We start from the raw sequence: 25,643 nt of genomic DNA, 5'->3' as shown, positions 1-25,643 counted from the left end.
TGCATTTCAAGAGATGGATAATAATCTTCTTAGAGATATTCAAGTTGCTGCAAGAGAGCGCCATATCACCTTTCATTCTATGTCTCCAGTTCTCGCCAATTTATTTCCAAAACAACTAAATAACGCAATTTTAGGTATGTCAGGATTTTGTGCAATCGTTGGTATACAATTGTTGGTATTTCAAAATTTTAAGCAATCGTTGGTATTTCTTATAGGATTGAACTCATCTTCAGTTCACTGCAATGGATGTTGGAGTCAGTATATATTCTCTTACGGTTTCTTAATGCACTTTTTTACAAATTATCGTGTCAATATCACTTAGTGCAATGCAAACATTTTCTTACGTCTTTTTTTAGGAAGATATAAACAACGTAGTGGTATTAATTCAGTTATTGGAAAGATGATACTTGTTACATATGACATTCAGTGAGTTTTGTTGCTAAGGAGAAATGAGAAAAAGGTTTCACATGTTGATCACTTAGTCATTGTATTTAAAATCCTGTTTTACTTTGTTCTTAGCCCCTGTGCATCGCACGGGGTTTCTTACTAGTATATATAAAAAGCTGAATGTGGTAAGCTGGGGTGTGCCACGTGGCACGCTATATATATATCTATATACTATATAGCAGAAGAGAAAATGAGAGAATTATTTGAATTTCTCCCAAATTTCTATGAGAATTACACTTCACTTTTTTTTTACTTTTTTTAACAAAGGCACCCATTCAACCCACATATTTTCAATCCTACCGCCTCATTTATGCTTTTTAACAAAGGCACCCATTAAAGCCACATAATTTCAATCATACTCCCTTCCTTTATGCTTTTTTAAATATGGAAACCTCTATAGATTGGAGGGCTAAGATTAGCCTATGGAAATGATTTTACGGGCACAACCTATTGATGTTGTGTTCCATCACATGGATGGTTTGGACCAACCTATGATGTGGTCTTTTTTACTAGTGTGTGTGTGTGTGTGTGTGTGTGTGTGTCTATATATATATATATATATATATATATATATATATATATATATATGAGGAAAGTGTTGGTGAACTTAAGCTCACCAAACTTATGGTGAGCTTAAGCGCCCAATCACATTGGGGCCCACTTTGTTAGGATGATCCAAAGCATTCATTTGAAAGGCCCTTACATAGATGGGGTGTGTACCAAAAATCAGCTCCATAGGATCATCCTAACCCATCCATTTGTGGAGGTCAAAATGGACTGACATTATTTGTCCACAAATCTGCCCATTTTTGTCCTTCACAAATGGAGGGGTTAGGATGATCCTATGGAGCTGATTTTTGGTACACACCTTATCTATGATAGGGCCTTGCAAATGAATGGTTTGGATCACCACAGAAAATGTGGGACCCATGTGATTGGGGCGCTTAAGCTCACCATAAGTTTGGTGAGCTTATATATATATATATATATATATAATGTTGAATGTGGTAAGCTAGGGTGGCGCTACGTGGCACCCTCTCTGCATACCACATTCAGCTTTTTTTTATGAGAAGAGCTTTAAAGAAGGTGTTAATCGTTTTTGCCCCCTCTTTCGAACGTCTCTTATCCATCCGACTTGGCAGTTTTACACGTCACTCAAACGTGGTTTCTATCCAATACCCATTGCATCCCGCGGCACACCCATCTTCTGTGTATAGCCTGTGTATGACCACTTAATACAAAAAAAAATATACACGCATCATCTGTATGTACTACCAATTTCTATATTTCAGCACTACGTTTCTATTAAACCGGCAGTAAAGTCCCTTTAATTTAGCAGAGATATTATCCTCCAAAAATCTCTCTTTATTCACACATCTGTTTATTCGTAGAATTTCAACAGAATGTGAAGAGTCCTTTGTTGGAAAAAAAATTGAGGGTACTGTTGATAGAAAACAGAAACTTGTTGCTTCAAGGCGTGATATCACTTTCCTTAAGACAAGATTCGCCCCCACTAGTAGTGTGCAAAGGGGATCTGCGAATTGACTCCAAGATACAATGAAGCCTAGTAGGGAAGCCCTACTAATGTTTGATGACGCGTAGCACTAGCGGAATCAAACCCGAAATGCCCTTCCGAAATTTCAAGCCTTAGAGAAATTTCTAGATACTGTTTCTAATCTAGAACAGTAAACAAAAGAAAAAATGTATGTAGAAATACTTGGGGATTTTGTAGGAGTGTAGAAGAGAGTGTAAAGTCTGTCAGAATTGTAAAGTCTGTCAGAATTGTAAATTCGTTTTCCTGTTATGAAATGACTGAATTCTGCACATTTTGTAGACCACCTGGTGTCTTTTCAGTGTGAAAAACACCTCTACAGAGCACATTTCCAGAATGTTTGAAATCTGATCGTCAGATCGCACCCATTGATATTGAACGGTCCTGATCGATCCTAGAGGTGACTGTTGGTTTGAGTAAAACCTCTCTCCAACCCAGTCATCGTTAGATCAACCATCTATGGTGTGGATCGCACCCCCTTGGCACTTGACCGTTGGGGGAAGGGACACAACCCATTTGATCACACTCTTTGACCGTTGGAGTTATGGGCCCGTTGGGCCGACCATTAGGCCCGAACGAAGCCCAACCCAACCGAACCATTTGGCTTGATGGGCCTACGAACTATTTGACCCACCCATCCGACCGGTCCACCTTTATCTTGATCCAGTGGTGCAGATCAAATCTGAAAAAATTAAAGGCTCCAATCGCACGTGCGAAGTGCAAAGTGTGCATTCATCTTGATTCAACGGTGCAGATCAAATCTGGAAAAATTAAAAGCTCCAATCGCTCGTGCGAAGTGCAAAGTGCGCCTAAAAAAGCGCCACTATGCACCCTATAGCCCATTGTCCACGCCGCGCGCACGGGTGTGCGAACGATGCGTTGCCCCGTCCCGCGGGTCCAACCATGGGTTCAACCCAATGTGCAATCAACAAGTATTAGAGAAGTGTAGTGCTTTATAAGCCCTTCTCTTTCCTTTTTCTCATCCGGTACGGGACTATCTTTTCAACTACAATTCTACATCCTTTTGTAAAAGCAAATCTTTCCAAGAAAATATTTTATTTTTGCCAAACGCTTTTGATAAAACATTTTCAAAAACACTAAAACATGCAAAACACATGATTTTGAAAATCCAAAATCACTAACATCCTTTTCGTAACGTTAAAAACTAAACGTATTCTCTAACTAAATATCCAAAACGTGTGGGAATGATACGTTATCAGAGATCATCCTAAAATTTCTCCTTCTCTCAATAGCTTTTCTACTTCGTACCCGTAAATCTCTCCCCCCACAACATGTATTGCCAGGTAATTTCTGTTTTTAACATTTCCCTGTTGTTATTTTCATGGTGACTTCCGCTAAAGAGTCCTAACGTGCCGACTGGAAAAGGAGCATTATCCTATTTTGTTTGTATCTCTTGTTATCTTCGCGAGATTTCATTCTCTTGCTTTCGATGGCTCATGCCTAAAATATCTCACTAATCCTCAAAATTATACCCGAGAATCTCTAATATTTAGTTTCACTATAGAAGTAATATAAAACTGAGTCTTCATGAATGCTTTCTCACACCATTAAATGCAACCAGTGGATCCATTCACAAAAAAACTAGCTTCCACCACCGTTTTTTGTGTGTTTCTTAACTACACCGTGGGTCCCTTATAGATTGGAGGGTTAGGATCATCCTACGAAAATGAACTGTACGGCAATGTGAAAAATCGGAATTCCAAACGTATCTCTACGTTCAAAGTAGGCATTTGAAAGAGGACTTCATATATATATATATATACACCGTGCATACAAAAAATCAGCTCCATAGGATCATCCTAACCCCTCCAAAACTGGAGGCCAAAATGGGCAAATTTGTGGACAAACACTGTCTGTCCATTTTGGCCTCCACAAATGGATGGATTAGGATGATCCTATGGAGCTGATTTTTGGTATGCACCCTATCTATGATGGGGCCTTGCAAATGAATGGTTTAGATGCTCACCAAAAATGTAGGACCCATGTGATTTGGCACTCTACCGTACCTAACTTTAAGTACGGTCGAGCGTACAATCTTAATTATATTGTGTATTTAACATCATCTTTATATTTGATTAAAAGAGGGCAAGTGCTCTCTTTTAAGATGCTCATATAAACTGCGTTTTTCTTTGTTTGAAATTGATGCTTCTTTTTTTTAAAAGATGTGAGAAATAAAATTAAGCTAGTACAATTAAGTCCTTATATTTTTTTCCAGTGACTTCAAACCATATACGATTTTTTTTTTCCATCTCTAAAGGACCGTTCGGATACGAGAATTTTAAAATCATGGATTGTATAATCCAGGATTTTACAAGCTAGAACTTGGAGGACTGCAACTAGCATGCTTATATGTTGCTGTCGTGAAGGTTTCTATAATATGCCATCCATTTTAAACATCCACTAATAAGAATAGTTAGGATCATCTTATGGGCGCCCATTTTTGGGGCACAGTGTATCTGGGCACACCAACTGATGCATGGGTGAGTAGAGTTGGCGGGACCCACTTTATCAAATCATGGTTTAGAATGATGGACCCATGATTTGATGTGGAGATGGGCCAACCGATGGGTGTAAAATGGTGGGCCCACCATATGCATGGGACTGGGTGCAAATGGTGGGCCCACCCAATCAAAACATTGTATAAGATGGTAGGCCGTACCATATCACAATATGAGAACATGATACCTCTGTTCTTCCCCGGGCCATCCCATCCCTTGGTAGTGTGAGAAGCATGCCATAAATATACGAGGGGGTGGCCCAGGGAAGAAAAGGGGGCGAATATATCACTTCCCTTGAAATGGCGGATAAAGGACTAGTTTCTGAAAGCCACGCTATTGATCATGGTATGGCAAAAAATAGAAAGAAAAACAATTGTTTTGGACATATAAACCTAAAGAAAGCTGAACCCCAATAAACCACATTCCTGTTAAAAAAACTCCAAGAAACCACAATGGATTTACAGCAGAAACATAACAGAACTCCATGCTCAAATATATAGGTTTTGAGGTATAGGTTAAAATATATGGGTTTCCTTATACATATTATTCATTATTCAAAGAAAGAAACAAAGGAAGAAGCATCCCACCGACAATAACAAAGGAACAAACAACAGAAGGGTTTATGAGTTTCCATCTCATCAGATCACCTCGTACACATTATTTAAATTCAAATACCCAAACTACTAAGTAAATTAGAAAAGCACAACAATCTAAAACTATACCCACACCTCCATATAGCAGACTGACTGAAAATTCATCATAGCTGAAGCATATCTGTCCTCCATTCCTCCACCATGAACATTAGATTCCTGAAACAAAAAGAAACTTTCAAGAAGACTGAAAAAAGTAAATAAGAAACCCAACAAGAAAAGTATCTAGGGAATAAGGATTAAGAGGACAAGAGAAGAGGAGGTGGTGAACTTTTACTGACATTTTATCTTTTATTCACAGAGCAGTAGCAAGCAGAACCAGCATCTTCAGTAACCACTACCTGCGTTCAACAGGTCGTCAAAATTCCAGAGGTCGATTGAGCTCCCACTGTCCTGAGTTGCATCACCACCAATAAGACTCTCGATTGAAGGGTCCGAACTTCCCTCGAGGTAAGGGATCTGCAGGAATTTCATGCAAAACTCAAAGGCTGACAGCTCTTCAGACAGTTTCGTTGCCATATTTTCACCCGGCGTCCCCACATTCTCAGAATTTCTCTTCAGTTTCTTCTTCGGGTTTGCATCTTCTACGAATTCAGACTCGCCATCTTGAAATATTGTCGCACAAATGGATGTAATCTCCGGTGTTTTGGGATCCTTTTCCCATACAAGGTCAGAACAATCAAAAGAATTGCTCCCTTGATCTGAGAAAAAATTCACCCCCTCACCATCAGCATGCACATAAGATTTGAATGCAGTTGGCCCAGTGGACTCAACAGAGTCTTCCCCCATAAACCCACAAGTATTGTAGAAATCATTATTCATGTTGTTGCTGAAATTGAAGGTTTCATTAAGATCACGTTTCTCAGATGAATTTGCTTTCAGTACTTCCTGAGAGTTCAGTTTCATGGGCTGTTTCTGAGTGGCCAGGGGAGATGATTCTTCAGGGAAATTCACCTTGGCTTTCTTTCCTCTGATCCTCCTAGCTTCGGCATCATAAGCTCTTGCAGCTTCTTCAGCAGTATTGAAGGTTCCAAGCCATACCCGAACTCCTTTTCTCGGGTCCCTGATCTCGGCAGCCCATTTTCCCCATGGACGCTGTCGAATTCCCCTGTACTGATTCTTTCTCTTCCTTTTTGAAGGTTTCTCAGTAGGCCCATTTAATTCTACTGATTTTACAGTAGTAGTTTCTTCTGCAAAGTATGTAAATAATACAAATGAAAAAAAAACATGCACTGGAAAACAAAGAAATCATCAGAAAAAATATTGTGTGTATATATCTGATACCTGTAAATTTCTCTATAGCTGTTATCTCATAAATGTAAGTTTCTTTAAAACTATTATTTACCTTATATTGTTAAGCTCTGGCCCTATTTTTACATCAGAAAATGTCATAAAAGAACGTATTTTTCCCATGAGTAACGTTTGAGCAGGGTGTGCCATTTCCTTGTATGTATGTGCATGCATGCATATAAGAATTCTCAATGTTTGTTTTAATTTAATTCCTATTTAAGAAGACAATTATAATTCATAAAAAGGGATTGCTAGGGATTTTCGCAGAAAGACATTTCGCGGCTGGCTGGTGTTGCATGAGAGATCAGCCACATCAGATGAATTAAATGAAGAAGACAAAATCTGCTGAAAAGTGAACCTCTGTGGCTACTCTCTCATGCAACAGCCAGTCACGAAATGCCTTTCTGTGAAAGTCCCTAGCAAATCCCCATAAAAAAAACAAAAGAGAATCGAATAAAACCACCAAAGGGTAGAGGCAGAAAAATATTACCTTGTCAATTAAGTTCTTGATGAACACGGCTACCAATCTACAACAATAATGCAATAAAATACTTCCCTTTTGCCTTTTTCCCGATTCGATGACCAAAGGATGGAGTTTTCGATGACCAAAGGATAAGAGTTTTTATTTCGATCGGGGGAGAAATTTTGAAGAACAAAAACCTTAAAATTGATAGGGTTAAAACTAGAAATCAAAAGAATTAAAAAAATCCACACCTATAAAGAACCCAAAAATGAAAATATTCGCATAAGTTAGGTGAGCTACCCTCCCTTTGATTAATGAAAAGAGAGTGGTTAAAACAAGAAATTGGAAGGCACAAAAAATCCAAATCTATAATGAACCCAAAAATGAAAATATTCTTATAAATTAGGTGATCTACCCGCACTTTGATTAATGAAAGGGAGTGTTTCTATAACTGATAAAGAGAGATGAAGGATTGTAAAATCCTAAAACAATGTGCCAAAAAGGAGCAAATGCCAAACTATTATTTGCATAATCCAGAGGTCCATAAAATGGTATGCCAAATAGGAGATTACAAGGAACTACCAAACTTTAAAACAAAAGAAAAGAACACACAAATATGTTACAGTCCTAAGTCCTAAGAGGGGGCATGCCTAGGCATGAGACTGGGTGTATAGAATAGTTTTAAAGGGCTTAGCTTAATATGTTCCATCGGTCCCTGGGCTTTTGGCGTATTGGTTAGTACCTAACATTGGGTATCAGAGTAGCCACCACGCATCATTGGTAACCGACAGTGAAAAGTTTGTTCACCACATAATGGGCCGCCCACCTCCGACTTGTGGAAATGGGTGCTTGGAAAAAAAAAGAGGCCAGATATCATGGTCCTGAATGGGGGCCTACCTAGGTATGGGACTTTGGGACCCATCATGGTATGGGATAGGTTTAAAGGGCCTAGCCTACCACGTTCTATCAGCTGTGGAGCTTTTTGCGTATTGGTTAGGTACACAACATTTGGTGTCAGAGTAGGTCGATCCGGCCTCATGTCAAAGAAAATCGAAGAATCAATGAATCAGTGGGATGAGACAAGGAGGGAGATAAAAAGACATTCAGCTTCTATGAATGCCAAGTTCAACAAAATGCCACAGTCACTTGGGGTGAAGATAGATGAGGCCTCATGATTGAAGGAGCTGAATGAAAAGTTCAACGAGAGCACCGTCGAGAAGGCTAGTATGGCGGGAAAAACAAAACAGAAAAAGTGGAGAAGAAAAAGAACTGAAGAAATTGGATAGAAGAGAGAGAGAAAAGGCCACAGAAAAAGGCAGAGATGATTTTTAGTCTCGTCAAGTTTGATAAGGTCGTCGCCAAAAAACTGTCATTCCTCTCAACATTTCCAACGTTATCGAGAAGATCCTCATCCAAGACCAACTGTGTGTCAAAATATCAATCATTTTTAAAAAGTACGGTAAAAGAGCTTTGATGAACAACACGATGAGATTCGTTTGAAGATGGAGATGATGCAGCCTTTGATGACGACATGCGAAACGATGACTCATTGTAAGACAAAGGGAGGAAGAAAATGAGAAGGGAAGAAAGAATAAGAAAATGGCGAGGGAAGAATTTCAGAAAGTCCTGCACAAGAAGATCTCATTTTTTACCAACTGGCCAACGCTTAATCTCCAACTTTGAGGACAAGGTTGATTTCAAGGCGGGTGAAATGTTACATGGCTAGATGGGTCCTGCTTGGGGTGGAATATATAAGATTAGATTTTGTAGTTTGTGAGATTTGCTTTCTTAGTTCTTTGGTATGGGTAGGGATTCTTATAGAAAAGAGTTATGGTTTCTAGATTAGATAGGGTAGTAGTTTTAGAGGAAGTGGTCAGGTGACTGCAGAGTGGGTTTTCCATTTGAAATGAATACGATGCACACAGTCTTTTTTCAAATCAACGAAGAAACTTATTCCGGAAAGTGTGTTTCCGCACACAGAGGAGGACCAACCCTTCCTTCGAAGTGGGTCGAGAGGCCGATCTTCCCTCTAAGAAGATCAATCACGGCAAACCTATTAAGGTGAGTAACAAGATTAATCATGTCGCAAACCGATTCGGGTTCGTAACATTTGGTATCAGACCAGCCACCACGTCCCTTGTTCGAGTCGTGGAATGGGTGACCGGTGGAGAGGACTACCTTGTAAAAAGTCAGAGTTAAAGCTGCCGTTGAAGTTGCCACAAAGTGGGCTGCAGTGGAAGCTGTGACCTATGGAAAGGGCCACCGGGAAAAAGGCCGAAGTGAAAGGCATCACATAGTGGGCCGCCAAGGACGGAGTGTGCGGAAGTGTGGTGGTATGTCACAGTCGTGAATGGGGCCTACCTAGGTATGGGACTAGGTGGGACCCAGCATGGTATGGGACATGTTTAAAGGGCCTAGTCTAACGCATCCCATCAGCTTTGGATACCTAACACCAGATTGAAAACCACCACAGAGTGAGATACGAGGACTGCGGATGCGGAAGCATGGTGAAATGTTATGGTCCTAATTAGGAGCTCACATAGGAATGGGACTACGTGGGACCCTTGCATGAAAGGTTTAAAGGGCTTAAGCCTAAATAAGCAAAGCGTTCAATCAATCCTAGGGCTTTTGGTTACGAAAATTTTCTGATGAAGCAAAACAAGAAATCGAAGGGAAAGCCTAATCAAGATTCAAGAAAATAGCAAAGATTAAAACAAGAGCACAAGAAGGAAAGATTAAAACAACAGCACAAGATGGATCCGTCTTATGAAAAACAGAAAAAAAAAAAAAAACACTGGAAAAAGCAAGAAAACTACGACAAAAAAGAAGAAGAAGTAAGACATAGAAAACAGAAACTAAAAGCCAAACCCACTTCAGTATAAAAAGGAGAGAGAAAAAAGAAGACACTCCAAACAAGGCAGAAAAACAAAACCCATTTCGCAAAATGGGAGAAGATAAAATAAAAAATAAAAAACATACAAAACCCTAAAAGCAAATCACTTGAATACCTCGAAAGAAATCCGATTGTGGAAGGATGAAGGGTTTAAAGTCTTCCTCCTCCGATTCGTCCTTGAAATCCTGAAAATCAGCCTCGAAATCCTCTTCAAAATCGAAGAATGGTGATCCCAGAGGTTTTGAGTAATAATCTCCGGCAATTTTCTTCAGCTCCGGCCAGAGATAATCGGACGTCACTCGCTGCGCTTGTTTCGTCGGGTCATAATCCGAGATAATCGCTCCCCCACACATATTGAGAAAGAAAAAAAACTAGAGGGTTTTTGTGACTAGCGACTGTACAATGGTTGGGTTTTTATAGATAGGGAAATAGAGAGAATACGTGTCGATAAAGAGGGTCTTAGATCGGCAAAAATCAGAACAAAATAAAATCAACATTTCAGAGCTAAATGTCCGTTCTAGAAAGGACTGATGTGATTTTTAAAGTGAAGTATCTCCATAAGTCTCATTCTATATTGTTTTTCAAATACAAGGTTCATTGAACTCTCTTTTCTAAAGTTCTCTTGGGTTCAACTCATTCCATTCAACTGAATGTAATTCTTAGCCTCATAAGAACTGTGTTATTGAAGCCTTCTTTCTTTTATGACTCATCATTCCATCTCTGTCTCATTAAAATGTATCCAACTCTTAATATCTCTATTAAGGCTGTTCTCCATATGGATAGAAATCTTGGTGTAATTGGTTCCTAGGATTGGTTATCCTGTTTCGATAATTTTATCTTGAATAAACCTATAGAATTGGCTACATTACTTGTATAGTATATAACCAGTGTGTGAACTGAAGATAACAAGCCTATCCAAGGATAAAATAAACTGGATGTCTTTTATTAGGGGACATTAACATACCAATAAAAGGAGAAAATATAGTTTTTTCTTAACCAAACGCGTTGCAGAATGGGACGTTTAATTCAATTTGTCGCGCGGAGCGTGTCCTTTTGCATGTTTAGAGTTTCTCTCTTTTGTCGTCGTTTAGGGAAATGATGTGCATGATAGCAATGTGCCATCCTGATTCGTTTCGATTTCTTTTTTATCGGAAAATATTTTATTGTAGTAACGGATTTCGTAGGGTTAAACACGAGGCAAATATAGCATGCCATGAACACCAGCCCAGCAGGCATGGCGTGCATTTGTGGCCTATATTCCGAAGGCCATGATTTATGTGGCTCACGTGTTGCACCATGAGTATACGTTCGTTTGTGTGCGTGTGAGCATGGGTGTGGGTGTGAGGGGATTATATATTTGTCTTATTTTCTTCACTTAGCCACCCCCTTTAGTGTAAAAAGAGTAGTCATGAATACACTGGAGAGTGAAGAGAGTGAGGGGTGAATATACCACTTCCCTTTTTTTTTTGGAGCCAATGTTGTGACAAATCATATATATCCTACAAAAAAAATGACTCAAGGCTCTGGCTTCTAGTTCTTTAGCATTGCTAATTAAAAGATTATTGATTTGATCACTTAGCATGTTTGGTTATGAAGGATTTTTCCATTAAATTTGAAATTTTCAACATTTTATAACTATATTTAGCTAGTTTGCTTTTCAAATAAAGATATGTCATCGAAAAAACTTGAAAAGAAAACCCCATACCATAAAATTTTCAGTGCAGCCAAAGTTGCCAAATTTGTCCTTATTGCACTGGTGTTTACTTTTAATCCCCACTTTTAATAGCGTAATCTAATTCAGAATCTATGGAAAAGGAAGACAGAAAAAGAAAGTTTTTCTTAACTAATCTCATTTTATCACAAGAGAAACCAATTTTAATTAGAGACTTGAACTAATCTCATTTTACCACGCCCCAAGGCAAGGCCAGCCTCTTGCTAACAATTGTATTTTAGCATGAAGCACGGACAGGTATATAATTTCAACATAATAGATAGAGCAAAACACAAAGAGCATTGCTAGCAAAACGGATTCCCGTTTTGTAAAATAAGATGGGGACACATCATAGCTACACGTCCACAAAAAATCAATAAAGAGGGCTCGAATCGCGAAAATGACCAAATCACCGGTCATTTTTACTCCCTTTTTTTGTTTCCCGTACTGGAATCCGTTTTGGAAGTGTTTTCCTCGAACAAATGAACTTACCTAACTCACTCCCTTAACTGATGTAAAAAGATTGAATGCATACTAAACCAACAGTTGAACACGTAAAACATAGAAAGACGGATACCGGTATCTTCTAGAACTGTGACTTCAAAGGAGATGTAAAAAGAATGAAGTAGAAGAAATAAAAAAAATGAAAGTACTGGCACCTCTCCCTCTCTTAATTAATCATCACCGGTCTATTCAAGGTTCCAAACTCAATAATGACAACTAAAGACGAACGGTTGCACTCGTTGCAGTACAGGTACTTGACCAAACTCACAAGCTGACGACAGCCATGCAACCACTTGTTTCCGAAGGTACTCTCACTTTCAAGAAGATTCATGGCACGTCGAGCCCTAGTTAAATTCTTTGCTTTGCATTGAATTAATCACAAGCTGGCCCAACAACGCATTATGTCAGGTACTCTAGACAGGTTTTGGACAAGAATAATGAATTGGAAGGGGAGTGGAACCCCGAACAAATAGCCGTTCCCCCCCCCTAGCAATCTGTTTTTGGCTTTTTGATTCCTTAAATTATCAAAAATACACCTCCTATGCCATATGGCATGGGGTGATTTGTTCGGTTCCACTGTCTGTTCCACTCTCGGTTTCGTAGCAGCACTCTCTGGACTAACGGACATGACACGATTTGCTTGATGCTCCACTAAACATAGGGGTGCAACTAGGGTCGGGCTCAACCCGAACCCAATGGGTTCAACCCTATTTTGGCTCGGGTTGGGTTGGGACAAGCCAACCCTATTTACTTCCGGGTTGGGCTAGGATTGAGGCCTTGGCAACCCGATCCGACCCGAACCCGGCCTCCGTCCTCCAATTTTAGCTTGATTTTCTTTGGGTTACTGTAACTTTCTGTTTGGCCTAAGATGCAACTGAACCAACCTTACTCCAGCCGACCCGATTTTGGGTTAGATGGGTTGGGTTAGGACTGAGAAATTTAGAGGCGGGTTGGGTTAGGGTTAACCATCCCCAACTCGAGGCTCGGGTTAGGGTTGATGGAATACTATATCGGGTTGGGTTAGGGTTGACCTCAACCCGATCCAACCTGACCCGAGTTGCACCCCTAACTCAACAGGAACATGGTAAAGGGGTCTCAAATTGAGACAGCCTCTGGCTGCGTTCCCTGCATGGGGGCCACACAGCCCATGTGGTCCTGTCCCACACGCGGGACCCTCAAATCAACTTCCTACTCATTTTGTATAAGCTTTCGTATCTAATCCCAACAAAATTGACCATAATACCATCAAAGATCTCAGATGATTTGGTCCGGAGAGTGATAGTTTTCCGAAATTTTAAGGGCATTTCCGTCTTCCGCGAACGTAATTCAACATTTTAGGCGAATGACCAAAACCTCCCTAGTTCCTGGAAACCATCCAAAGACTTCTCCAACTTTCCAAGGGTAGTTTCGTCATTATAGTCGAACAACCCCACTCAACGCAAACTACTGAAACCACTCCGCATTATCCGGCCCGAATTAGAGAAAAATGTAAGTGCGAAATTACTATAATACCCAACAAGTCAAATGCTTTATAGTTGATCAATCGCTATCTAATAAATCTCTATACTTTCCGACGGGAGAGATTCTTCCTGGGTGGGCCATCTTTATTAGGTTCTGATAGATGAACGTATTGGATCATTAAGTTTTAAGTGGACCCCGTTCACATGAACAATTACTATGCAACATCTCTTCAAATTACCGTTGATCGTGAGATTACTTTCGTCATTTCCACATTCCTCAGCGCATTTTCCGGATAAACCCTAACTTCTACGCAAAAAGACTAAAACACCCATGAAAAATGGGGCAGATAGGGGTAATTTCGTGATTATCAGATCCGTTTTAGCTCATAAAGCGTCGAACCTTTTTTGACGCGTAACGACAATTTTAAAAGGGAAGTGATATTTACGCCCCTTTTTATCACCGGGGACACCCAGCGTCAGTGTATCAATGGCAAAAAGGGGGCTCATGTACTTTATGTCAGAAAAATCCAGAGGTTTGATTGCAAAGTACACTGGCAAATGGGTGTCCCTGGTGATAAAAGGGGCGTAAATATCATTTCCCTTTTAAAAGAGGGATTGAATTTCGCTAACAGCACATTTGAAAACTGAACAACAGAATCCTGACTTTGTGGTCCAGTAAGATGCTGCCACGTAATTGAAGATTTTTTTTCGGTGAAAAAGTTAAAATGAGATTAAATGAATAATAACTTCTTCTTCCGATATAAATGACCAGTTTTTCCTTGAAGAACGGTAACTTTCCATGCTCAGAGGTTACTACTCTCTTGGCTTTCTCTGTTAGTCCTCTCTCTCTCTATGTCTCTCGGTCTCTGAATTTTCTTGAAATTAGAAGATATTTTTACTGATGGGTTCTGGTATTTGAATTTTAATTATTTGATTTGCTCTCCTGTTCTTTGTATAATTAATTACTCTGCTTGTAGATTGTTTGTTTTTATCTTGTATTTCAAGAAGAATGGAGAAAATAAGTCTCAATTTTGGGGTTTTTGTTTCAATTTATCTGTTAATAGGAGGCATGGCGTGTTTTATTTTTCTGGGTTTGCTCAATTTGTTGTTTTTTTTTCTTTTTCTCATTGCTTAAAAGGGTTGATTTGATGGTTAGGGTTGTTGATTCGGGGTTTTTAGAGGGGTTTTAAGGCATGGTTTGGTGGGTTATTTTTGTTAGTCTTTTACTTACTTGCTTTGATTTTTTTTTCTTGTTGATTCCTTGCAGATACTTTGGGGGATTTCTTCTTTCTATACTGTTGAAGTTATTTTGTGAGCATTTGCATAATTTTGGGAAATGGGAATTGTTCGCTGAGTATGTATTTTGGGGTGTTTTTTGATTTAGGTGTTGATTGGAAGTTCTGAGACTCTCATGTTATTTTATTCTTTAGGTTTTTGCTAATTTCCTATTTTTTCCTAGAAAGGGTTGATTTTCTGATCAGCATGTTTGTGGCATAATTTATTGGATTCTTGAATTTGCAATTCCTTATCTTGGATTGTCTTTTGATATTTGAATCATTACTGATGGTAGTTCTTGTTGGGAGGTGGCCACATGCCCTCGCCCAAATCGATTGGGAGTTATAAGAAAACTCCCAAGGAACTGAGCGCAGCCCCGTCACCAGCCTCATCTTTTTCTCTTCTGAAATCAGAATCTAGCTGTTCTTTTCTTCTTATTATTTTTCTCTCTCTAGCAGTCTAGCCTCTTCCCCTGATTTTGTATCATGTATTTTGAGAGCATTGGCACCAATGGGGATATAACAATTGCTCAAGGGAATAAACATTTGGATTATTGTAATATGATTTTAGCTGTTAATTTTCAGAGTTGACTTGCTTTGTTCTGTCGGTTCTGTGTGAATTTTTCAATGTTTTTTTTCTTCTATTTCTTCTAGAAATGCTTGATTTCATGATTAAGGTTGTTGAGTCAGTGTTTTAAAGGAGTTTTAGGTCATCATTTTTTTTTCAGATTTTTTATTAGTTTCTCAGATGCATTTTTTTATTCCTTGATTGTTTTCGTGAAATTTTTCCTTCTCTCTCTGCATGGGCGTGAGCACTCATTTAAGAAAATGAAATCAGGATTTTGGTATTTCTGTTTGAATTCAGATGCTAATTTGAGGGCAGATGTTTTTTTTTTTTCATTCCGTAGGGTTTTGTGAAACTTCAGTGTAGTCATTTTTTATTTATTTCTTTCCCTTTTTTTTTTCTTTTTCGTGAACTGGTTGATTTGTACGACTTATCATCAAGATTTTAAATGCTGATATTTGAATTGAATTTAACGAGGGCCTAAGTTCGAGTTGACCTGGAACTTTGTCCAGGATTAGTTTTCCATCTTTTGAGTTTAAAAGGCTTATACATTTGTAAGATAACTTATCCTTCTTGTTGCGTTTTTTGGGAATCTTTTACTGATTTTTTGTATGCTCTAAAAAGAAAAAAGAGAATCCCTTTAAATCAATTCCAGTCCTGATCAGATGGAGAGATTTTTGAGTACTTGATCACCTTTAAATGATAGGATCTCTTGGCGAAAGAGTATGACTTGATCACATCAATATTAAGGCCCTGTTCGTTTGAGATTATGACAACTGATTGGGAGCCCCCAAACCGATTATGGACTTAAATGTACATTAATTTTGAGTCCATTGATTGGTTTGGGGGCTCACCATCAGTTGCCATAATCTGAAACGAACCGGGCCTAAGTATATTTTAGGATTTTGTAAGATGTTACTTTAGTATTGATTATCCCTCCATATGTTTCTTCATGCCCTTCAGCGAAACAATAAGATTATATATGGTGTTTGACAATTAATGGTTTCTTTTAACGAATCTGCTTTATTTGTATTTGCATTCCTGGAAACTTTCTTGACAATAAATATTTTCATGATTGTGTAAGAGGCAAGCATGTGGTAAAGGTTTCTATTGTTCATTTTCTCCACCTGAGGCCTTGTCTGATTGTTTTATAAGATATTTTTTGTTTGTTAGGATATATTATTTTCATTTAAGGTTCCATTATGATATATTGTTTTGTAATCTGCTGCACCACTAACCAGGGCATACTGAGAAACTAACAGCTGTGATTTTCAACATGTTAGGTAGGAGCCAAGAGAATATGAGGAGAAGCAATTTATGCTTACACATTCTCAAGCTGTAAGGTCTTATTTACTTTAAAATTCTGGAGAAAATGAAAGGATTTTTGAAAGCGAGTTGCAGTGCCAAAGGATAAAAATTTCCCCTGTTAAAAATTGCAGTCCTGGGAATAATTATTTTATCTGAGCAACCTTATTGTGCTTAATTCATGAACTTCTTCTTCTAGCTATTGTTGGGCGGACACAAGTAGAGCTCCACTAACAGAATATTTTTTATAATGGATGATTTTCTCGATAACATCCTTCTATCTCCATCATGGCAAGATACGAATGCAACAAGTAGGTCATCTTGGGTTGGCAGTACCACAGCTCAAACAAATGGCTTACTTGCTGATCCAGTGGGAGTATATGAAGGGGATGAGAAGAACTCACCAATAGGTGTAATTACCTCAGGCCATATTATTGGGGATTCAGCTACTCAAGGGTCGATTAGACATGCACCATCTGATACCTGTGTCCTCATTGGTGGAAATTCGGAGTATGGCCTCATCAAGGGGTTATTTTCTGGAGAAGCTCAACTGCAAAAAGAGTCTACAGACAATGTGTCAGTTCCATCTGGGATTGATAATGGCTCCCTTGAAAGCAAGCTCTTATTGCAGGGAATGACTGAAAGCAACCCCAAAAGTGGATCCTTAGCTCTTAAATTCAATACTCCGTCCAAGTCATCTTGTGCACTGTTCGAGTCTGGTTCTGTTGGAGGCACCAACAGCGAGCCATCTAGTTTTCAACAATCCCTTGAAGATTCCCATTCCATTGAACCATTATGGCCTCCATCGTATACAGGCGTTTCTTCTCTGGCTTCGGTTTTGGGGCAAAGGAAACTACAGGGCTTTGGTTTGCATGGAGAGTTTGTGGAATGTGAAAGTGATGCTAATATTCTCGAAAACAAATTTCCACAACTGGACGGTTTTCCTGCGGCATCAGTAAATGTATAAGTTTAATAGAAATGTTTTTGCTCTCAAGACTTCTTTTCTCGGTTTGGAATATAAATATTCATATCACCTGACATTTGATATGATTATGTATCTTGGCAGGAACAAAATGAGATGCACCCACTGTCTTTGCCTTGTTTTGCTGCCGGGCCTCCGATAACATTGACAAGAACTCCTCAACAGCAGGTGCCATGTGCACAACAGTTATTTTTCTATTATATATATATATATATATATGAGAAAACTGTTGGTGCACTTAAGCTCACCATTTTTTTGGTGTGCTTAAGTTGTTATAACGCCTCCCATTCGTTGAAATGTTTAGGTCCCGCTGGGTCCCGCTTAAGCGGACCATTTTTGGTGCGGTTAAGCTCACCAACAGTTTTCTCTCTCTCTCTCTCTATATATATATATATATATATGTGTGTGTGTGTGTGTGTGTGTGTGTGTGTGTGTGTGTGTGTGTGTGTGTGTGTGTGTGTGTGTGCTTACTCCTTGACCGTTCTCCTATATTGTCCGGTTCCCTTCCAGTTACAATCTGCAGAAGCAAACTCCATGAAGCATTATCTAAACCATTCTTCTGTTTCACAATTGCAACCTTCGGCGGCTACTGCTGGTGGTTGTAATGGATCTGTTAAGCCACGAGTGAGAGCACGACGTGGTCAAGCCACTGATCCACACAGTATAGCTGAACGGGTTAGTATGTGGTTTCAACATCATTTGAGAGAGGAGTTTTTATTTGGTACAGTTGATTCTATCTTTGTAACATAGTTCATACAGTATTGCCTCATGCTGTTCATAAAAATGCAGCTTCGGAGAGAAAAAATTGCAGATAGGATGAAGAATTTGCAAGAACTTGTACCAAATTCCAATAAGGTAAGTCTTACATTGGCATTCTGAAAGATCTCTTTCAATCACGGTTTTCACATGAAATGCTTGAAGAATTCTTTTTTGTCCTATCATTATGAAGTTCAGTCATTGAAACATGTGCTACTTTGTTGCCACCTGTGTGCCTTTACACTTGGTATAAGAGTTGTACAGGGTTATGGCACTGATTTTGAAGCATCAAGGAAACATGGATTAGGATATCAAGCCTTGTATCCTAGAAACCTTCACTCTTAGTAAGGTAGATGAAGTTAATATCTGTAGAAGCTTCAAAAGAACTTTGTTCAAAATTCACTTATTCAATTATAGATATGCAAAAAGGACCTGACTATATGCCCAGGAGTTCTAGTAGAATCAAAATTTTATAGTTTGGGAGAAAGATAACGTTGAGGATAGGCCACTTGTAAACACCTCACACCAAGGAAGAGTAACATACTTCAATCATAAACTTAACTGGATAGCTCTTGAAATCTTGATTTTTTTCAAGTACCACTACTTTCTTTCTTCTCTTAACATCACTTTGGTCCAACATTGATCACAATAGCTTGTACAACTTTACAATAGTCTTCATTCTGTGCTTGCATCTTGAGAGTAGCTTATGCCTATTACTCACTTGTTTTAGGTTCTGATACTTTTCACTTGGAAAAACGAAGGCAAAGGGTCATATAATAGCAACTTCCAAACCCTCTGGGATCTGATTCGTGATGTTAATATTCCAAATTTTTACAAAACTCAAATATTACCTACCCTACGCAATTCATCATATATCCAATTCACATCACATGGAAAATATGATAACCCTTTAGTATTATGCATGACATAAGCAATTAAAGCATGGACTGAAACTCTGACCCCAATGTCATATATGCTTTGGGTCACATTAGTAGGAGAACATCTGAGCTTCATGGAAAGGCTGACAAATGAATTATCACCTCATTATTCTGTCCTAAAACTACGAACTTTTTTGAAGCAAATTTGGAATGAAAATTGTAGTAGTAGAGTACGGTAGAGGGTAGCCGACAATGTAATATTGTAGAACAATTGTACTTGGTAAAAATTTCCTTTAAATTCTTGGTCTTTTCCCAATAAAGACTGAGGATACACCAGGTTTGTACCTGGCATTACTAGTTAATTGTTTGTGTTGTCAAGATGTCATCACAGTTCTAATTGGTGGTTGAAGCAAAAAAGAGCTGTTAGAAGGCTAACTTCCTCATTTTTTTTGCAGACCGACAAGGCATCGATGCTTGATGAGATCATAGAATATGTCAAATTTCTGCAGCTTCAAGTCAAGGTAGACATCAATTTTTAGTGTGACAAGATAACTCTAGCTTTATGACCTCATTGATTGGCCTGATCTTTGGTACCTGACCTGTAGGTTCTAAGCATGAGCAGGCTAGGTGCTGCGGGAGCTGTTGCTCCCCTTATCACAGATGTTCAAACCGAGGTGAGTACATCCCTTTTCCTTTCCATTTTCTTGTACATATGTCCGGGATTCATTCTGTTTTATAAGCAACAAATATGCATATGAGCTGGCTGTTCTCATTCTAGGTGGTTTTTTTTTTTGGGAGAAATTGTTTTAGTTCGAACCTAATTTAGTAATAATCAAAACTTGTCTCCATGTTCAATTCGCTTAAAACTTAAAAAAAACGTTCAATTAGCTTAATCACAACTCGTAATGATTCTTGATTTTTGAGCTCGATTCGGTGGGTCAGTGAAAATCTTTCTCATTGTATAAAATATAAATAGAGTCCAAGAAGCTAATCATTGACTTGACTGGTAAGGATAACATAGGAGTTAATACTCATTTCAAAAAAAAAAAAAAGGAGTTAATACTTTGTAATTGGACCCTTCCAAATCCGGAAAGTATTCAGTAGAGTTCCAAGCCAAACTATGAGTTCTGAATATTACTTAATGGACCAATTAGAGGTTACTCTCTTCAGGGTAGGGTTCATATCTCCATTGGAGTGCTATGGGTCACAACCTTGTGAGTCACGCGTTTAAATATCATTGCAAATATGTATTCTAAATGGCATAAGCTTTTTTTTTTTTTTGGTTCTAGTGGAAGAAACAATTTAACTGACAAGCTGGATGTGACTTGTTTCTTCGTTTTCTTCTCCTTGTTTCCTTCACAAGAAGAAAAAAAACATTTTGTTGAGGCCATTTTATGGTCTTGAACACACCAAAAGAGTTCTTTAAGAAGGGAACTGATAACACTCCACGCCCCCCCCCCCCCCCCCCCCCCCCCCCCACACACACACACACACACACACCCCCAATGGTTTATGTGAGAATGGTTCACTGTTAAAGGATAAATTCACCCCTCTTTAACATTTTTCTTTGCCTTTAAAACTTAACGAATAACGTTAAAGGGGGGGAGGAGTTTATCCGTGGTGGGAGTGTGGGGGATATCAGTTCAGTGAGCCTTTTTGGTTCTCACAAGGCAACTTTGGGTGTGCAATCTAATTGGATTTCAGGTGCAATTTGTGTGGAACAAGCAATCTAAAAAATAATAGCCATCTACCTTTAAAAATAAAATAAAATAATGGCCATCTAGTTTCCACACTAACTGTACCCACAACCCAATAAATTGCAATCCCAAAGTAGCCCTTTAAGTTTTCAATATTCTGTTTTTCCCATGAGAAAACAATGGCATGCCAACAAAGATAAAAAAACAAATATCAGAATTCAACGGTGATTTTGTAGGAAATTTTTTACAAAGCCAATTCAAATTTTCATTTTGAATTGTCTGTATATAGGGATCTAGCAGTCTACTCCTTTCAGCATCAGTTGGGCAGGGAGTCGATTTATCTGAATCAGGGGACAACCGTACTTTCGAGCAAGAAGTAGTGAAACTGATGGAATCTAACATAACAGCCGCCATGCAATATCTTCAAGTCAAAGGTCTCTGCCTCATGCCCATTGCTCTTGCAGCTGCTATATCTAGTGAAAAGTTATCATCAAACACCATTTTCTCTGACCGAAAGAGGCCGGGCATGGCCAATGGTGGTCTAGTTTCACCGAACAGCGGTTCATCAAGTGCTGGAACCCAGTCATCATCTTATGGCAATGAGAATATGATGAGGGAGAGCATGGCCAGGGACAATAGTAGAGAGGAAGTCACGGCCCATGGTTGTAATGGGTCTGTTTTTAAGCAGGAAGAGGTGCAGAAATCTGCGGGAAGTATGAAAGAATTGAAACCCAAGGCATAGCTGAACTGGTAATCCATTTCCCTGTTTTTATTTTTCTTTTTGAGATTGGAGTTTGGTAGTTGTAGTTGTAATTCACTGTACTGGTCTGGGTTTTCAGTTTTGGAGTTTAGATAGCTTTTGTATAGATCTCAACAACATGCATACTTGTATAGATGTATGCATGTATTTATATGAGAGATATGTAATAATTGTCTTGATTTCAGTTTAATCCCAAAGGATAGCTGAACTGATTTAGCTGCCAGTGTAACTCCACTCTACTGAACTTGGTTTTGAGCCTTATAAAATTAAGTAGCTGTCGTATGGATGTCAACATATTGCACTAACTCATCTTGTCTTTTATTATTTAAACAGCTTACTTTGTGAGATTGCCAATTAAAAGTTCTCAGAAAGCGAATTAAAAAAAAGAAAAGAAAAGCTTACTTTGTGAGATTGCACTATCAGTAGCCTATGTAAATGGTAGTGCAGACCCTCATTTTCAGGAGAGAAGTGCCACCTCATATGAATTAAATGAATAAGACAAATTCAGCTATAAGGTGGCTCCTCTTGAGAATAAGGGGCCGGGAGAAATGGCCTTGTGCCTAATTACTTAGACAGACACTCCCTATATAAATTCACAAAAAAAAAACCCCTTAACAACCAATTAAAAAATAAAAAATACAAGGTGATTTCTCCCCATTAGCAAAACATGGTAGTGTGAATATTAGTGGCCTGAATAGGAATATAAAAAAAAATCATGAAAAATGTTAGTCAATGTTCGAAAATTCATTTTCCACGAACTAAGTAGTAGATACATCAACAATCCTACAGCCTTTCAATAGCAATCACTTCAATGTATCAGCACTAGCAAGCTCATTTGTTTTGACTAGTAATATTAGAAGACAACCCATCCATTCTCACCCTCAAATGTCTGAATTTAAAAACAGTACTAAAATATATGCATTTGTTTGAGATGATGAACATTGATCACCATCCACAAATGATGGAATATAAAAACGCTCACTATATTATGTCTATTGATTTGGTATTATCAACCTTCTGATTGACCATAGCATTCTCCAGCTTTTGTCCTCTCTCTATGCTGAAGCACAACCACCATGACCATTCCAAGATGCTCCGCATCCATAGCAAAACTGAAGTCCACATCTGAAACCCACATGAACGCAAGAAGTGATTGTAGTGCACTAAAAAAAAGTAAAATAATCGTCAAATGCACCTTCAGTTAACAGCTGTACACATACAAAAACAACTTTTGGGGGTAATTAGTATGATGATTACTTAAATAACTGAAGTAAATATGAGCCAAGTCAGGGGCTTGTACCGGATCTTTTCATATGGGGCAATCTTTACCTCCAAGTGCACTAGTAATCCATTCTTATTTTTTTAATGTATTGTTACCTTTATTAAAAAAAAGAGTAAAGACAAACAAGTAAGAAACACAAAATAAAGTAATTGAAAATTGGGCTATGAGTGAATAGAGAACACAGGCCACAACTCAAAAACAAAATTAAAAACTGAGGCAAGGCAATCTACTTGAGGCTCTACGAGAGAGATAGATGAAATCAACCAGATGGAGGGGAGAAGATGAGATTCAAGAGAAGAATAAAACCCAGGTTGTTGTACTGCTTAAAATATTTAAATTTTACAGAAATAGCTTATAGCGGAAGCAAATAAAATGCCCAAATTATAGCCATCCTAATCCAAGCTAACAATTCTTAATTAAGCTTTCTTAAGCAACCACTAATACACTATCAAATGCAAAACATGAATGAATTAAATAATAAACAATTCCAAAACAAAAGCTCAAGTTCAAAGAATATAAACTCCCACGAGAGTAGATTTCCAACAGAGCAAAGTCCCAATATAATAGGTCCTAATGTAACAAAGTGTAGCTGGTGAAGGTGGCAAGCTCCAAGTATGTAGCAAGTTCCAAGAGTGCTCAATGCATGGTTCCCTGGCATTCGCGTGTGGAGTGTGAGGAGTTTCAGAGTCTGAATGTAGATCAGAGAGGGAGAGATGATCTGATTGTGATGGAGCTTATGTCCAAGGTCCAAATTGGTGCAAGTTGTGAGATCCCACATCGGAAAAGGGGGAAAAGTTTCTAGGCTATATGTGGGGGAGGGCCTCACGGAGCGGGTCAGGCATGATTAGTGCTGTTGGAAAACAAAACCGAGGGTGGGAAGACCGGACAATATTTACACAGTGGGTTGGTGCGTGACACAAGTTCTATGTGGAAAAGAACCAGGGTTGTCAACATATTACGTGAAGAAGAAGTAGTACTGTAGTAGTAGTAGTCAAAATTCACTGCAAATAAGACCCCTAATCCTCCTTTCATGGAAAGTAAAAAGATATGAAAGCTTTGCTTATCAGTGACTTCTGATTAAAAGAAAGCAATTGTGATAATTTTTTAAAAAACCCAGTAACTACTAACCTGCAAGTAATATGTTGACAACCCTCATTCTTTTCCACATAGAACCTGCACCGAGGACATCTCTTCCATTTACTACTCTTTGCAAGCTCCATCACAATCAGATCATCTCTCCCTCTCTCATCTCTATTCAGACTCTGAAATTCCTCACACTCCACACCCGAATGCCACGCAACCTTACACTGAGCACAAAACAATCGGTGACACTCTGGGCACTCCGATTGTGTCACAACTACTCCTCCATCATCAACCATAATCGCTGAACAGTCTTTGAAAGGGCAGTAAAATCTCTCAAAAACCATGGACTCAAAAACCCCATTTTCCCATCTCTCGAATACTTCAACAGGAATGATAGCCCGGCAAAATTCGGGTTCCAACAACCCTTGACAACCCAAATAAGGACATTCCACCATTGTTATGTTTTGTTGAATCTTTGCAGCAATATGTTTGCTTATACAGTCAGAACAGAACACATGAGAGCAGTTCTCATTTCTGAACATTTCTTCATGGGGTTTTGTCTCTATGCATATCTGGCATAGGCTTCCAGAGGATTCTCCTATTTCGGCTGTAACGAATTTTTCTGAATCTGTTGATATCACTATATCCTTTGATGAAAGGACTGTAGTTTCATGAGATTGGAGAAGAGAAGATTGAAGTGATGATATGATAACTTCTTGGAGTTGTAGTTCTTCTGCATAATTCTCATCTGAAACTTGAAAGCGCTCCTCTTCAATGAAAAGAGTTGTTAAGCAGAGATCATCTTCATCTGGTGTGACAGTTGGATTTGATGATTCTGCCATATCTCTCTCTGAGTTAGAGGGGTTCTGTTATCTTATGTATAGGAGATTTTGATTGCTTAAGATGATGGGTTTGGGTAGGAAGAAAAGGGGGCGAATATATTGTGGCAGAAAATTCCAAGAAATTAAGGCGGTTCTTACTTTTTGGGAGTGGGGTGATGATGAGTACGACAGATGGTGCTCTCTCTCTCTCTCTCTCTCTCTCTCTCTCTCTAAATGAGCAGATATACTTAGAGCACAGACTCCGAGGAAACCACGAAAGATGAAACGTTTCCTTTCCAAGACTTTCATTGCTTAGGGTTTAAGATTATGAAGCGCAAGAATATTCTTTCGCGTGATTCAGAAAAAAAAAGCAGAAAAGAAATGAAAAGATGATTACTAGCCTAAAAATAAAAGAAAAAGTAAACACATTTAGTCACTTTCGTTTTTTATGGGTTAAGCAAGGCTAGTTGTGAAGAGTTTTTTGAGTCCAAAACTGATTGTTGGACTCAAAATTAAACGCAATTTCCGGCCCAATAATCAGTTTTGGACTCAAAAATCTGTTCTCAAAATCTAAAACAAACAAGGCCTTTGGATTTTGAGAACCGATTTTGAGTCCAAAACTGATTATTAGAATCAAAATTTACTGCAATTTGCGGTCCAATAATCAGTTTTGGACTAAAAATCGATTTTCAAAATCCAGATGCCCTGTTTATTTTAGATTTAGAAAATTGATTTGAGTCCAAAACTCATC

General features: G+C 38.6%; 3 protein-coding genes across 6 annotated transcripts; 1 reads left to right on the top strand and 2 right to left on the bottom strand.

The window, feature by feature from the left end:
- Positions 1-4,990: 4,990 nt before the first annotated feature.
- Positions 4,991-10,309, bottom strand: LOC143881603 (ethylene-responsive transcription factor RAP2-12-like). 2 transcript variants are annotated; one of them, XM_077384785.1, is made up of 3 exons: positions 9,930-10,309; positions 5,510-6,358; positions 4,991-5,327 (listed from the first exon to the last, which is right to left on the bottom strand). In XM_077384785.1, exons 1-3 carry the CDS (start codon positions 10,165-10,167, stop codon positions 5,320-5,322), a joined length of 1,095 nt encoding a protein of 364 aa, XP_077240900.1. In that variant the 5' UTR covers positions 10,168-10,309; the 3' UTR covers positions 4,991-5,319. The 2 variants fall into 2 exon arrangements, with proteins under 2 accessions (XP_077240900.1, XP_077240899.1); XM_077384784.1 differs by having other exon boundaries at positions 5,450-6,358; positions 9,930-10,305.
- A 3,862-nt stretch (positions 10,310-14,171) lies between these two features.
- Positions 14,172-21,998, top strand: LOC143881601 (uncharacterized). Of its 3 annotated transcripts, none has more exons than XM_077384779.1 (8): positions 14,172-14,322; positions 16,612-17,594; positions 17,700-17,783; positions 18,126-18,290; positions 18,405-18,470; positions 19,705-19,770; positions 19,855-19,923; positions 21,236-21,998. In XM_077384779.1, exons 2-8 carry the CDS (start codon positions 16,884-16,886, stop codon positions 21,686-21,688), a joined length of 1,614 nt encoding a protein of 537 aa, XP_077240894.1. In that variant the 5' UTR covers positions 14,172-14,322; positions 16,612-16,883; the 3' UTR covers positions 21,689-21,998. The 3 variants fall into 3 exon arrangements, with proteins under 3 accessions (XP_077240894.1, XP_077240897.1, XP_077240895.1); XM_077384782.1 differs by having other exon boundaries at positions 14,256-14,322; positions 16,616-17,594; XM_077384780.1 differs by lacking the exon at positions 14,172-14,322 and adding an exon at positions 14,757-14,843.
- A 431-nt stretch (positions 21,999-22,429) lies between these two features.
- On the bottom strand, positions 22,430-25,104 carry LOC143881602 (E3 ubiquitin-protein ligase RSL1-like). Its single transcript, XM_077384783.1, has 2 exons — positions 24,117-25,104; positions 22,430-22,831 (listed from the first exon to the last, which is right to left on the bottom strand). The coding sequence occupies exons 1-2, from the start codon at positions 24,911-24,913 to the stop codon at positions 22,762-22,764; spliced, it is 867 nt and encodes a 288-aa protein (XP_077240898.1). The 5' UTR covers positions 24,914-25,104; the 3' UTR covers positions 22,430-22,761.
- Positions 25,105-25,643: the final 539 nt, after the last annotated feature.

The sequence above is a fragment of the Tasmannia lanceolata genome, unplaced genomic scaffold (genome assembly GCF_043159265.1).
Source record: "Tasmannia lanceolata isolate RefF3 unplaced genomic scaffold, GAP_Taslan_0.1 ptg000007l, whole genome shotgun sequence".
In the NCBI taxonomy this organism is placed as follows: domain Eukaryota; kingdom Viridiplantae; phylum Streptophyta; class Magnoliopsida; order Canellales; family Winteraceae; genus Tasmannia; species Tasmannia lanceolata.
Note: the sequence above shows the minus strand (reverse complement) of the source record. Positions and strands in the feature narration are given on the sequence as shown.

Bases quoted from the DNA above. Each gene is read 5' to 3' on its own strand.
- LOC143881603 (XM_077384784.1), bottom strand. From the start codon at position 10,167: ATGTGTGGGGGAGCGATTATCTCGGATTATGACCCGACGAAACAAGCG. The intron at 6,359-9,929 runs GTATTCAAGTGA...CATACTTTGCAG, and splicing joins ACAATCGGATTTCTTTCGAG to AAGAAACTACTACTGTAAAA.
- LOC143881601 (XM_077384779.1), top strand. From the start codon at position 16,884: ATGGATGATTTTCTCGATAACATCCTTCTATCTCCATCATGGCAAGAT. The intron at 17,784-18,125 runs GTGCCATGTGCA...GTTCCCTTCCAG, and splicing joins CAAGAACTCCTCAACAGCAG to TTACAATCTGCAGAAGCAAA. The intron at 18,291-18,404 runs GTTAGTATGTGG...ATAAAAATGCAG, and splicing joins CACACAGTATAGCTGAACGG to CTTCGGAGAGAAAAAATTGC.
- LOC143881602 (XM_077384783.1), bottom strand. From the start codon at position 24,913: ATGGCAGAATCATCAAATCCAACTGTCACACCAGATGAAGATGATCTC. The intron at 22,832-24,116 runs GTTAGTAGTTAC...TGTGGGTTTCAG, and splicing joins TGTCAACATATTACTTGCAG to ATGTGGACTTCAGTTTTGCT.